The 14,465-nt window shown below is 40.3% G+C and overlaps 2 protein-coding genes across 4 annotated transcripts in view; one reads left to right on the top strand and one right to left on the bottom strand.

Moving 5' to 3' along the window:
- The window catches only part of KNTC1 (kinetochore associated 1), a 31,678-nt gene extending 31,360 nt beyond the window's left edge, over window positions 1-318 (bottom strand). Inside the window, exon 1 of the mRNA XM_053959895.1 lies at window positions 286-318. The gene's annotated coding sequence lies outside the window, so the exon portion shown is untranslated. The remainder of the gene's footprint in view (window positions 1-285) is intronic.
- On the top strand, window positions 318-14,352 carry RSRC2 (arginine and serine rich coiled-coil 2). 3 transcript variants are annotated; one of them, XM_053959897.1, is made up of 10 exons: window positions 318-437; window positions 2,912-3,068; window positions 3,614-3,657; window positions 6,289-6,479; window positions 7,421-7,564; window positions 10,959-11,081; window positions 11,178-11,257; window positions 11,816-12,048; window positions 13,296-13,385; window positions 13,693-14,352. In XM_053959897.1, the coding sequence occupies exons 1-10, from the start codon at window positions 432-434 to the stop codon at window positions 13,870-13,872; spliced, it is 1,248 nt and encodes a 415-aa protein (XP_053815872.1). In that variant the 5' UTR covers window positions 318-431; the 3' UTR covers window positions 13,873-14,352. The 3 variants fall into 3 exon arrangements, with proteins under 3 accessions (XP_053815872.1, XP_053815873.1, XP_053815874.1); XM_053959898.1 differs by having other exon boundaries at window positions 6,267-6,479; XM_053959899.1 differs by lacking the exon at window positions 318-437 and adding an exon at window positions 4,570-4,647 and having other exon boundaries at window positions 3,047-3,068; window positions 6,267-6,479.
- The last annotated feature ends 113 nt before the right edge of the window (window positions 14,353-14,465 follow it).

Genomic DNA, 14,465 nt, shown 5'->3' with positions numbered 1-14,465 from the left:
TGACACTCCCGTGCCCTCGGGGACCCCCGATCCCCTCACCGGTGACACTGCCGCGCCCTCGGGGACCCCCGATCCCCTCACCGGTGACACTGCCGCGCCCTCGGGGACCCCCGATCCCCTCACCGGTGACACTGCCGTGCCCTCGGGGACCCCCCAGCTCCCCTGACCGCGCCCCCTCGGCCGCTCCTGGGTTTCAATTTGGCGGGAGCCGGGACAGGCTCAACGGCTCGCGGCTGCGGCCAAACCTCCGCGAACGCGAAGGCGCCTCCCCGGCCCATAACGCACCGCGCTCCCCCGCGCTCCCCCCAGCGCCACATCCGGGCACCCGCAGTGAGGGCGGGCGGGGCCGCGCGATCGCTGTGGCCGCGCAGCCGAGGGAGGTCGAGCCCTGCGAGGACGTTGCTGAGGGGCGGCGGCCCGGGCGCTCGGTCATGGCGGTGAGCGGCGGTCGCTGCCGGGTTTTGGGGCGAGGGTGGCGGGGAAGGGGCTGTGGGGGGCAGAGCCGGGGAGGGCCCGGCCGGGAGCCGTGTGCGCGGAGGCACAAAATGGCGCCCGCCGCGCCTTCGGCTGCGGCGCCATGATGGGCTCGGGGAGGGGCGGCCGCGCTGCGCCCACCGCTTCAATCCCCGTCTCCAGAAGTTTCTGTGTCGTTCCTCGGGGCTTGGGGAGAGGAGAAGACTCCGTGGGACTGAGCCCTGGTGGAACCATGGCTCTGGGGAGAAGTGCTGTGATCGTACTGGCGTTTCTCATGGGGACTGTGGGGCCAAGCTTCCCTGTGAGGGGAGCGACCTGGCGTCTGTGCCACGCTAAATTTTCGTTGCTCTCATTTTCTTCGCCCTTTTTCTTTGTGTTTGGTCGCAGGTTTGGTTGTTTTTTCTTTTTTTTTTTTTTTTTTTTTTCTTTTTTTTTTTTTTTTTTTTGTTCAGTTAATTCGCTCCCGTCCTGTTTTTTGTGGTTAATATCGATGGGAAACGCCTCTGCTGTAGTTAGCACTGCCCTTCATGTTTAAGTGGCTTTATTTTCTCTGAAAAAAATTTTTTTTGCCTCCAGTTGTGTTGAAGAATCAGTAGAGTTATCAAAGAGTTAACCTGATGTGGTTAATTTTTTCAAAAGTTGTTAAATAGTTTGGAGTGCAAAAAAATCCAAAAACCAACAAACAAGCAGGGCTGGGAAGTGATAAAACTTTTTAAAGCTGACTTTAAGCATTTTGCGGTGTCTAATCTGGTGGTTAAAGTCCTTGTCTTGAAAGTTTGATCAGTAGTTAAACAGAGCATGGGGGACTTTAAACTTAAGGAGAAAATTAATTCTTTTTTTATTTTTTTTTTGTTATAACTTACGCTGTTAAGAGTAAGTTACATTTTTTCTGGAAAAGGACTTTAATTATGTACTCTGATTTTGCACTTAGATTAAAAATACTACTACTATATTTAGAAGTTCATCTGAAGTGTAGGTGAGGGCCCTATTCAAGGTAAGGCTGAGCCTGGTGCCAGTCCAAGAACTGAGAATAATCTCAGTGAATTCTGTCAGGTTTTTAATTGCTGCTTTTTTCTGTAGGGCGGAGATTTCCCTCAGGTGCAGAGCACAAGGGCACTAATGAGCAGCACTGTGTAAATAATGAGATTGGTAGCCTTGGAAATTGTGGCAGTGGGCTCAGTTTCACTTGGATAGTGTGTTTTAAATCCCATCTGATTTACACTCGTAGCTGATATTCTCATTCTTCTCAAACTCAAAACATAAACAGAAGTAGCTCAAATAGAAATCCAGATATTTACCTGTAGTGTGTCACGAAGAAAGTCTGCTATTAGCACATGGTATATTCGTGACAATTTATAATGTCTCTTGTGGTTTAAGACAAAGTAGCTGCTTTGTTTTCAAAGCAGTGGATATAAATGAGCATTTGAGAGGTTTTCCTGTTTTGTTCAGTTGGCAAACCATTCTGCCAGTTGCTGCTGGTGGAAATCTGCAAGTTCAAGTCCTCTGCTACGTTAAATTGTCTTCCTGAATAGTAATTCTGGGCTAAATAATGTCCTTAGTGACATCTTCTGCAGCCCCACGTTGTTCAGAAGGTTTGATTATGACTGGTACAGAGGAGATCAGAGCAGTGAAGCTCTAAAATCATTACTGAGAGGACATTCACCTTCTCAGTGTGTGCTTTTTACTCTGTTCCTTTCAGTGCACTGTACACCAGTTGTACTCATTTACCTCTCACACACTGAGTCACAGAGTATCTTGATTTCACAAAACCAGTTTTTGGATTTAATCCTCCTAGATCAAGGTTTAGAAGGAGTGGAGGGAGCATCTTGATTTTCATTGTCTGGTAAAAATGTGATCTTGGAACAGGTGTAAGTGACCTGTGTGTGGTCTCCTAGAAGTAAATCTTTTTGCAGAGATACAGTTGAGGTGTTTCATCATTCCAGAGTGAGCTGTCTAACCCTAACACAATGCATCTTCCTGCACTTCCCTTCAGAGTTCATTCTGTGCTGTGCCTCAGGAATGCCCAAACTTGTCACTCAGATCTGTTGGGACAGCATTGACCTTAAGTAATCCTGGTCATGGAAATGCTAAAAAGTGATTGACCTACAAACACCATTTAGAGAAAACTCTGCCTCAGAGCTTAGTGCTACTGAAACTCTCAGAAGTACATGAAAAAAGTACAGTTTAATGTAGTGAGAGAGCAAAATGTGAACTTTACATCAGTTCTCTTTATTAAAATCTTGAAAAATCATTTTCAATTACATAGTTCACTGCAAGTCTTTAAAGCTATTGCCTAAGAATGGGGTGAATACAGCATTGTCTTTACCAAAAAAAAAAAAATTAGATATATCTTCAGAGGAAGCATGAGGTAAATTGTTTTTTTCTTGCTTTTCAGTCCTAAGCTTCTATTTCTTAAAAATTCTGTCCTCATGTGTAGGGTAGTGATACAGAACGAGATGGGGTAGTCCCAGAAAAGTCCTCTCCAGAAAGAGAGAAGAAAAAGGAACAATCAGATGCCTCCAGTTCTCCCAGAACATCAAAGCATCACTATTCGAGATCACGCTCACGGTCCAGGGAAAGAAGACGGAAGTCAGGTATGGACTCGACGGGAGCAAATTGCTTGTGGAGCTGAATTCTCTCAGAAGCAATTTTGGGAAAAATAGACAGACTTAGCCCGAGTAACTTGTTAGAATTGGGAAAAAAAAAAATGGATCTACTTACTTTTGGGGTTTATTCTAAATATTGAAACTGTGAGGAAAAAGGTCTTATCAGTATGGAGGGGATCAGGGAGGGGGAGCACGGTCAGACCACACTAAAGGGGAAACTGTCCCATTTTGTTTCATTTTGTTAGATAAGCATAGACTGGGATACTTTTGCATAGTTGTAACAAGAGTAAGGTTATCTGCCGGAAGAACATGATTGGAGTGTGATGTGGGTTAGTTTTTTGTCAGAGCTTAAATAAATGCAAAGCACTGGGACTAAGGCCAGAGATTGCTTTCTGCAGTAGATACTCATATAGTGCTGTTTGTTTTTTAACTCTTGACTTTAAGGATGGAATAATTGAAAGGAGCTAGAAAGATTATAGCCAGGCGATCTCCTCTTTATCTTGGTAAATGACAGTAAATGTTTTCTTCTCCAGATACTGAAGGAAGAAAACACAGAAGCCGGAGCAGAAGCAAAGAGGTAATTAACACTTTGTAGCGTTTAGGTAATTGTACATCTTAAAAAGTATCTTGTAGTAATGCACATATGTGTAAACTTATATAAATGACTTTATGGTAAGTACAAGAAATTGAGAACTTTAAGCTTAAAAATGGATATGGAGAGCCTTTCATAGTGAAGCATGATTGCAGCCATCATGTTGACAAGGTAATAGTTTTATAGAAAATGCTTTCAGAAGCTAGTAACTTAATTTCTTTCTTTTTTTTCTTTTTTTTTTTTAATTTTTGTGGAAACATCCAAAAGAGAGAGTTCATGTGGAGAAGTAGAATGGTGTTCTTGATCACTTTTACAGAGCTTCCATTATCCAAAAGCCTTGGGTGGCCTTGTTCCTGGTCAGTGTCCAGGACTTTGAATAATACATACCTGTCTGCTTAGGTGTATTAAAAATAATTTGCCATCGGACTGAGCTCTGTTTATTGCATCCTTTAATTGTGAAGGCTGTCATAGCTTGACAAACAAGCTGAGTCAGCTGGAAATGTGACAGTAGCAGCAAAAATTTCAGAGGGCTGTCTCTTAAAATAAATGAATAAGTGTGTGTGTGAATATATAGGGGAGTGAGAAGAGACAGCATCAATAATGCCTTAAAAATAACTGGCTCACACACCAGAGAAGAGCTGAAACAAGCAAACCAGGAGCATCAAAATAGTCATAAAGAAGCTTAAGCCATATGGGGCAATAGGCTGGAACAGATAAGGCACTTTGTAACCTCAAACCTGGGTCAGGAACTTCTCCTTCCCTCATTCCAATGGAAGCTCTGTTTAAAAAAAAAAAATAAAAAAAAGGAGGAAAGAAAAATCTAGGCGAGTTTTTGTGAAATTGAATAATATATTGTTTAGCTCACATGATAACATTTCTATAATAAATCATACTCAGCGTGCTAATGCGCGAAGAGACTGAACTGAAGACGCTGCAGACTCAGATAGCAAAATTATAAGCCTACTTCATGATAAGGTAACTATTAGTCATTCAAACTCATATTTCCCTTAAAAATATCTTAAATCCGTTATGGGATATAATGGTGGTTTTATTACTAAGTGTGTGTCTGGAAAATGTGATTTAAAAAAATTCTAAGACTCTTTTAATTATTAAAAAAAAAAAGGTGTTTAAAATCCTGTCCAGTGCTTTGCCAGGCTGTTGGATCTAATCACAATTAGCAGCTTTTAAGTTTTGCAGAGTGAACAGATGAGAAATGATCTCCCACAGTAGATGTACTGTTGTCATTCATTTGCAAGATCAAGCTCTGTCTGTAGACTAAATACTGAATATCAATAATTTTTCTTAGTATGTATGTGAGAACAATTTATATAAATATATACTTAAAATTAGTGTACAGGTAACCTCACATGTAAGAACTGATTATTAAAGGCGCTAAGAATAAAATACTACAAAAGCAGGAAAATTATCTAATATTCTTGCTTACTTGAAGAACAAGAATCAAATGTATTTAGAAATGGATACATATTAATAAAGTATTAGGTTTGGGCAAATGGGTAAAAACCAGTTATAGAATCCTCTCCAGGCTCATTTCAGAGAGAGGTGTGATGGAAAAAAAGGTTTTATGAGTAGCTAACATATTTAGATAAGCAAGATAACCAAACAAACAACTTCTGAATAATTGGGATTTATCTAAAATGAATATATCATGCTTAGTTTGTGACTTGAGCAGAACATTATTTAAACATAAGACTTAAGTGGGCTGTGCTTTTATGCTAGAAAGGTTTCAAAACACACTGGATATATTAAGAAAGGGTGTTGATGTCACGACTTAGTCTCTAAGGAAAGTACTGGCAAAAATCAGGCCTGACCTTGCTAAATATTTTTGGCATTGCAGCTATAAAAGGGAATCTTTTTTTTTTTTTTTTTTTTTTAAGAGGCACTGCAGGAAGGAATTGCGGTATAGTGGAGCAGCATATCTGTAATTTAAAACTACTGTGGGAAGTCTGAGTGATGCATGTTCATTTGAAATACTAAAAATGGGATGTCAGCCATGTCAATTATCACTTTGCTTTGTAAAAACTGTTGGAAGTTACTGAAGAGAGTTTTGCTCTAGAAAATAATTACCTAATGATGACTAGAAGATTTTTTTGGTTCTAAAAGCAAAATAGTTTGTCTGGAACTACATGTGGATTTTAGTAACTTTGTACATGGAAGACTCAGGCAAATATTAAATAATCACTGTAACTGTGTTTATATATTTATATATGCATATTCATAAATTGTCAGGTTCTTTAAGATAGGTACTTAAGTGTTTGGAATGGTGACAGTAACTGAAAATGACAGGTTTTTTTGTTATAATGCTGTGAGTCTTATATGGAAACGCTGTAAAGATACCTGGATGGATACCTTAAAAATCCTTTCTAGACAGTCAGTGGGAGGAGGGAAAAGGGGGGAAAATGATAGTGTGCATTTACAACTTTGTGTAGTTGGTGGCATTAGGTAAAGCAGCTCATTAGGTAAAGTGGCTCATGATTGAGTCACACTCCTAAGGTTACTAATGTTGCATCACAACTTAGCATTTTTATCTTCTGATACCCATACTAACTCTCTTTGTTGCACTATTTTCCTGAAAGAACCAACTTCTTCTTAAAACAGGCAAGAAGACATGAATCCAAAGAGAAGTCCTCCAAGAAGCACAAATCCGAAGATCACAATGACAAAGAGCATTCTTCTGACAAGGGAAGAGATAGCCTAAATTCATCTGAAAATGGTGAGGAGAGGCATAAACGCAAAGACAGAAAGTCATCCAGAGGGAGGAGTCATTCCAGATCCAGGTCTCGGGAAAGGTAAGTTATTGTATGTGATTATTGTGTAAGTGCATTTCCAAAAGCCATGTTTGGAATTATTGTAGAGTTCTATTCCTGACCTAGTGTAAAGCATCAGTTTATGCACTACCCAGTGAAAACTGAAACATGCTGTATTTGTAGATAGTTATTTTGCAGATTACTTTGAAATAGAAGTACAAAATTGCACTAAGACTTTATATAGGGGTGTGTCTCACATTTATAATTTGTATAGAAAACACTAGAGTATTAAATATTCCTTACTGTCAGTGACAGGAAAGCAAATACATCTTACAGTGACACAGCTCTTTACTTCCTAAATCATAAGCTTCCTCAGAGGGAGTGCTGGCCAATCCTCCTTGCCTGGTAGCCCACTCAGCACGTTCTGAGGGTAGGAAATTTGCCTGGGACAAGCAGGCTGCTGCCAGCAGAACTTCTCCCTTTATAGCTGTGGGATGTGCAACACACAGAGTAGTGAGGAACAAGCTTTGGCTGATGACAGGCTGAGGGACTGGATGTGACTCAACTCAAAGGCTGCAACTTGGGGCACCTCTTCCCCAAGGTCTCGGAATACCATGGAGAGGAGCAGGGTTGTGTTGCCTTGCATTTAAGACTCCTGCATCAGAGTAGTTTGGCTTTGTATTTGTTTTGAGGTGTACACTTTAATGAACAACTAAAAATAGCAGTGTTGATGAGTATGGTTATTGATAGAAACTCTGCAGCTCAGTTGTGGCTGGTGGTGGGGTTTGGTTCCTTTCCCATTTCATCCTTTAGACCTACAGCTTAACCTGTTCTAGGCATGAGCATTTCCATGTGTAGTTTGTAGTCTCCCCACTGTGCCTGATGCATTTTGCCCTGTGGTGATGAATCCATGTGTAAGTCCTTAAGCACAAACTGCATTTGAACACAAGAACATGTGTAAGAATTTGGGGCGTGTGTTTCAGACGTCATCGTAGTAGAAGTCGTGATAGGAAAAAATCCCGATCCCGCAGCAGAGAGAGAAAGCGACGGATCAGATCTCGCTCTAGATCAAGATCTAGACACAGACATAGAAGCAGAAGTAAAAGCAGAACTAGGAGCAGAAGCAGGTAAGTGTTACCTTCCATATACGTGGTGATGTTTGGTTGGACATTCTGTGGTGGGCTGATGCGATGGGTTTACCAGTTCATGTCTGTTCCGTGCAGTTAAATGTGTTTGGCTTTTTCTCATCTGTACTGAGAGCAGGTTCAGGACTGGGCAGTTTGCTTGGTCTTACAGAAACATTTGTTCTAGGCAGCTGAAGCATCTCAAGCTCTTGGCTTTTCATAGTGTGACTTCTTGTTAGCAATAGTATTTAAGTGGAAAGAAGTGTAGAATAAGATACAGGTGACCCTTTCCTGTGTTTGATACAATAGTAGTGTGGTTGGCATACTGCTGTATTTATCCCTTCAGTTTGTGTACATAAAATAAAAGGAAGGTTTAACTGGGAATCACTGGCTGTCAGAGCAGATACACAGATCAGAAGCTAATTCTGATGAGCTCCACAAAGTCAACTTAATTTTTTTCTGTGAAGTGGCAATTGGTGTGGTGTTAAGATAAATTTTGGTTCAGATGGATTATTTCTGATATGAATGTACTCTTCAGTGTTAGTGATTCCAGCTCTTCTTTGTCAAGTGCAGCTTAAGAATATTTATCACATCAATTTTTCTCCCTGAGTGCTTTGATTTCTTCCTTAAATTCTAGAAGCACTTGATCCAGACACATACTGGCTTGGTCTGGGTCTGTTTGACAGAATTGAGATTCCATACCTCACCTGGGATATGCTGGAGTTGCCATTTTCATCACTGTATAGAAGTGAATGTTTTTCAGTACTGATAATGCATTCAGTATTTTGGTGTAAAGTCTCTGTATCACCTTTGCATTCTTAATGCCCTGTAGGATTTTCTCAATGGTGAAGCTGAAATTCAACTTAATGATTGCTACAGATGTTTTGTTGAAAGCAGTTTGAAAGAAAATCAGTGTCCCTGCAGAGCTGCTAGAAAGTGTTGACTGTTCCAGTTCTCTTAATAGTGTTTTCACCAGAATATTTTTAATTGCTCTATGACTGGTTATGACTACTCAGCATTACAGTGGAACATTGGAGTCTTAACCATCACAGTCGTGTAAGGCTACAACATCCCTTGTGAAAGTGTTCAGAAGACTTACCTTTCTGAAGAAGTAGTTGAATTACGTGGTTTGTGTCATGTTTTTGACATGCACTTTCTACCAAACATTGAGCTGGGGTGAGTAGAGCTGGGTCTGCAGTTGGTGCAGTTACTTGCATTTCATGGATGGTGTTTAAGCTACATTCAACATGTTGTGCAAGGCTTAAGTTCCCCATTTTTTCCATTCACTGTAGATAATGTGCTCTGTTTAAAAGTCACTTTGAACATTGTTTGTAATGGCCCCATGAAAACTTCATGTCCCAGAATAGATTTTGGCTTCTGCAGTGGAATTCAAATTACCTGAAACAGAACATCAAATGTGGGAAGAAAAAATAAGGGATAGTCATAGCTTAGGAATTTCTCCAACTGGAAACAGGCCTTGTGGGATGCTGGTGGACATACTGCAAGAATCCTTTTGTTTTAAGTTATGTTTGTGTCTCACAAATCCTAGAGAATGGAAGTAAATGAGGCATTAGTTGTTTTTTTCTGGAGCTGGAACACTTCATCAAGTTCAGGGCTCAGACAAAGCCTGGAAAAGAAGGTGAATTATGGGGCAATCCTCGAGGCAAACTCTGCACAAGCCAGATAAATGTGATGTGGAAATCTACCCTGTTAAAACTGACCTGAGAAAGGAATTCCTTCATTCCTGACATGAAGTTTTTGTTGTGTTACAGTGAGCAGGCTGTGACAGAAGCATTTGTAAATAGCAGAGCTTGATCTTCTCTTGATGGTTCTTTGCATAATCTCAAACTCAGATTTTCAGGGGATTTGTTCTCATGGGCATTTAAAGCAATTTTTTGGTTTGTGAGTGCATAAAACCTCCTGGCAGTCCTTCAGTGGTTTGGCTCTGATTAAATGCTAGGTGGAAAACGTGACAGCAGCTGCTTGTTTCAAATGGAAATACTTCAATACAAAAGCTCAAATATTTATTTCCTTGATGTTTACCAGTGCAATAAAGCATCACAGACCAAAGACAAGACCAAACAACAATAGTCAGCACGGGAAAAATGAAGGTATCTTTGAAACAGGCATTACAGCTTATCTCAGGAATGCAGATCTGTCACTTCCCAGTGCCTGAATCTGCATCTTGTCATCTTCTCTGAAAAGATAAGTCTTGCCTCCTTTGTATTCTACCAGATTTATCATGTAAACAAGGATCTTTTTATAACTTCAATCTGCATTTCATGATGTTTGTAGATGCTGCCCAGGTTGCAAACAGAAGAAAGAGAATATCTGAATGCCATGGAAAGTGGCCCTTGTCAAGTTAGCCATTAGCCACTAGCTAACTAGTTAGCCATTAGCAACAGCCAGTTAGCTGTTGCCCCAATTGAGTGATAATAACATTTAAGTTAAAAAAATTACAGCAACACCTTTGTGCATCTCAAATTACTGGCTATGGCAAATCTGGGAAAAGTGTGAGTGATATCTCCTGTAAATTAACCTTTGTTGAGTGCTTCTTTGTTTGAAACACCAGTGTCAGAGGCTTAAACTGGGATAAACCCTTATCTCTTGTACTGCAGATATTGATGATCCTGGCAGAGAACTGCTGCTACTAGCACTTTTTATGTGTGTTTTGGGTAGCTGTTGTTTAGATGGGATTAGATACAGATGTCCTAAAAACATCTCTTGCTTGGAAGGAGGTGGGGAGAAAGCGAAGAAGAGTTGAACTGAATTTTTAGGTATTTTGCTTAAAAATACATTTTAACTGGGTTCTCTTCAGATGGTCAGGCTCCAGGGGATTCATGCTTCAGGGTTCTTTTCCCACAAGAAACCCAAGATAAATCATATGTTCAGCTTAGTAGAGTCCCTCAAAGCACGTTTAGGGAAGAGGATACAGAGGGGAGAGTAATAGTAATTTCCTGAAGTAGTATTCCACTTCTTAAATGGGGCCTCTTCAAAATGCATCCTATTTACATAATTACAGTGCTTTGAGGTCTCTTATGGTTTAAAAACATTCTTCTAGCTTGATTCATTCAAGTTCTCTTGCAAATTTTACCAGAAATGAGATGATTTTCCTTAGGATTTAGAATCTCTAGAGCAGATTTATTTGTTCTGAACACTGAGTATGAGAGGGTAAATGAATACCCAGAATTGCACATTCTGTTACAGCTGGAAATCTTCAGTTTTAGCTCTGTGTTCTTACAAGGCAACTGTTGCAATATAAACTCTCTGAAAGCTTTTCTTCAGAGCTCCAAATTAATCATAAAGCAAATTTTCAAAGCTGTGATCAAATACTTTATGAAATATTAAGCTGCACGTGTACCTTCATTGTTTTAACAACTGTTAAATTTGGTTACAGAGAGCGAAAGAAAAGAATTGAAAAGCCCCGAAGGTTCAGCAGGAGCCACAGCCGGAGTCCGAGCCCGCCGCCTTTCCGGGGACGAAACACGGCTATGGATGCACAGGAAGCCTTAGCCAGAAGGTCAGAAATTGTGATGATTTTAGTGATAGGTGATGTGAATAAGCTTCTGATGTTGATTTTGCATGTCTAAGTATTCTTATTTTCATGTATCTCTAGGCTGGAAAGAGCAAAGAAATTGCAAGAGCAGAGAGAGAAGGAAATGGTTGAAAAACAGAAGCAACAGGAAATGGCTGCAGGTAGTGCATGTGTATTAGATGAATTCCTGAGCAGTAGTATGAGTGGAAGGCTTATGTTACAGGAGTGTTGCAGTCTTATCCAGCAGATGGGCAGGTTGTCTTTATGGAATTGTTAATAAGAAAAACAGCAAGAGCTAGGAAACGTTAAAAAACCCCAAAACTAAAAATAAGAAACAAAACCCCAACAAAAATGGTTGGGATTTCTTCTTACTTGCTGAGTGTACAAGAAAAGAGTATGTTGGGCTGTTAAATGATTTCCTGATGGCCATTGGGCTGCTATTTGCTCAGGGCTATTTAGAACCACAAGCTGCATTAGTTTCACTTTTAGTTTCTGGTTTACTAAAACTCCTGGAGACATGTTCCTTAGTTGAGAAATCACATGTATTTTATCATTCATTTGTTATCTGTGCACTTCCAACTTGTATTGGAAGGAAGTGTTTGAGGGGTTGGGCTTTTCTGTTTGGTTCTGGGGCATGTTGGTGGTTGGGTATTGTGTGTGTGTTGGGGTGTTTTCCCAAAGTCCAAAGTTCTTTCTGGCAATTTCCCTTTGTTCCTCAGCGGCCGCAGCCACGGGAGGCTCCGTCATCAACGTGGCCGCTCTGCTGGCCTCGGGGACACAAGTGACCCCTCAGATCGCCATGGCAGCTCAGATGGCAGCGCTCCAGGCCAAGGCACTGGCAGAGACTGGCATAGCTGTGCCCAGCTATTACAACCCAGCAGCAGTGAACCCCATGAAATTTGCTGAGCAAGAGAAAAAGCGGAAGATGCTTTGGCAAGGCAAAAAGGAAGGGGTAATATTGGCTTTTCTTACCTTCATGAACTTGTTTGGGAATATCTTGCACTCAGTTTAAGGATGCTGATGAATGTTATTTCCAGCTTTTATCTCTAAGCAAGTTTTAATATCAGCCTGAAATAAAACTTCAGTAAAACTAGGAGTTGGACTTCGATGATCTCTGTGGGTCCCTTCCAACTCAGAGTATTCTGTGATTTAGGAGTGAAAGGACTAAGATAATTAGTCCTTCAATGATAAATAGTTGTGACACAAGACTCAGGGAAACCCTGAATGTCATAAAGCTTTAGAGGTATAGTTGGATCTTAGCATTATTTTTGTGAGTTTACTACAGCTTGCAACTAAGCATCAAATGCAGATGGTCTCCCTTTACTGGGAAGGCATGGCTGAGGTATGGAGTGTATAGCCTCTCTTTTCTGGAGCTGTAGAGGTTTCTCACGTGATGGTTGTGTCTTCTCCAATTGCAAATTTCAAAGGCAAGTCTGTCGACCTTGCTGGTAACTTTTCAGGAGCAGAGTAATGCAATATTAACCTTAACAAAAGTCATAAATAAATACAAATAAGCTTTCAGGCTTTTGTGCTCTGTCAAATGCCTTTGCAGTTAGTGAAGTGAGAAAGGCCATCTGTGGCAGTTGCTTTTTCAGAAATTTACTGGATTTCAGTAGAGCTTTTGCCTGCTGATACTGTGGAAAAAATGGCCACTTTAATATTAGTATTTTTGTCTTTTGTTCCTCTGGTATAGAGGTGTTTGTTAGGCTGGTTTCCATCTTGCAGCAGTTACACAACAAGCACCCTTACCTTTACAGGCTGTTCCACAAGATGTGAAAAACAAACCAGTTTCCATGGCAATGGTGGGAGACAAAAGGGAGGGCAGGAGAGCCCTGAATGCTCTCTGGGCAGTTCTTCCTGAATTGTGCTGTATATTGATGAAGTGCAACAAACAAATTCATTTTTCCATAATTTACTTCAAACCTGAATTCCAGCCAGCCTTCCAGACCTTTGGAAATGCCAAAGGAAGGAACATACCTGTGTTTTGAACATCATGGTTAGGAAGGCTTCCCTCACCAAGAGCTCCTGTGAGGATGCTGCAGGAGGAGTGTCAGACTTGGAAACCTTTTACTTCCAGCTCTGGTACAGAATGGGTTTGTCTTGAGTACTGCTCCTTTGCTTGCTGCTCTATTGTGCTATTAATGGAATCTTATGTAAAAAAGGTGACACTTTCTTTTTTTTTTTTTTTAATCTGAACAGGATAAATCACAATCTGCAGAAATATGGGAAAAACTAAATTTTGGAAACAAGGACCAAAATGTTAAATTCAGAAAACTGATGGGCATTAAGGTAAAGAATTCTGAATATATAATTAAGTTTATTAATTGCAAGATGATGATTTCACTTTTTATTTTACTGTACCTTAGCCAGTAAAGATTTTAAGTTAACCTGATGTGGTTAAGAGCTTTTAAGTATTTATTAAGCTCAAGAGCAGTATCTAAACTTGAATTTAAGTCAAAAATCAACTGGGTGTTTCTTGAGAGAGAAGATCTGCACTAGAATGTTGCAGCAATAAACCCAAATAGTTGCATTCTTACTCTTGTAAGAATTTGTGAACTTCACTTGCCCAGAGCTGATGTTTGTGTTGTGTTTGCAGAGTGAGGATGAAGCTGGCTGCAGCTCTGTGGATGAGGAGAGTTACAAAACACTGAAGCAGCAGGAGGAGGTGTTCAGAAATCTGGATGCACAGTATGAAATGGCGAGATCACAGACTCACACGCAAAGAGGAATGGGATTGGGCTTCACATCTTCCATGCGAGGAATGGATGCAGTTTGAAAAATGAAAAAAAAAACAAACAAAAAAGGCTGTTTTGAAGTTTGAGACTGTGGAAGGTTCTTGTTCACATGTTGGGTCCTTGTTCACCAAAAAGCTAGCATTCTAGCTTGCATGGGTGTTGCATTGACTTTAATTTATTGAAAAATACAATTTTTTTTGTAAATATCAGATTAGTGATACTGGTGTTAGTGTTGTAATCAGGTTATACCCACTTCCATTAAACTTGACAGAACTAGAGGAGGACAGTATTTTTTAGTTAAAGTTCTACTTTTCAAACCAAGCAGCAGATGGGAAGAACTCATACATGGATATTTCGTGTCCACTGTCTTGTGTACTTTTGTACTTTAACCTTGTACAGTTATTTTCAATTCTTGAAACATGAAAGAAACATTGTGTAGATGTTATTTAGCGGTCTGGGCCAATAGGCACATAATCCAGTGCAAGAAAACTGGTTAATAATAAAGACTTTTTTTTCTCTAAGGTCATATAGTAATTTGTCCTTTGGGCCAAACTCCCATAAACCACTTAGGAGAAGGGAAAACGTAGGGAGGTTTTGCTTTGGTTCTTTTGAAGTAGGATTTGCCTAAAATATT

This window comes from Vidua chalybeata, chromosome 18 (genome assembly GCF_026979565.1).
Source record: "Vidua chalybeata isolate OUT-0048 chromosome 18, bVidCha1 merged haplotype, whole genome shotgun sequence".
In the NCBI taxonomy this organism is placed as follows: Eukaryota; Metazoa; Chordata; class Aves; order Passeriformes; family Viduidae; genus Vidua; species Vidua chalybeata.
The sequence above is the reverse complement of the archived record's forward strand: the minus strand, read 5'-3'. Positions and strand labels throughout refer to the sequence as shown.

Excerpts from the sequence above, each read along its gene's own strand:
- RSRC2 (XM_053959897.1), top strand. Across the intron at positions 3,658-6,288 it reads GCCGGAGCAGAAGCAAAGAG|GCAAGAAGACATGAATCCAA; the intron begins GTAATTAACACT and ends TTCTTAAAACAG. Across the intron at positions 11,258-11,815 it reads GCAACAGGAAATGGCTGCAG|CGGCCGCAGCCACGGGAGGC; the intron begins GTAGTGCATGTG and ends TTTGTTCCTCAG.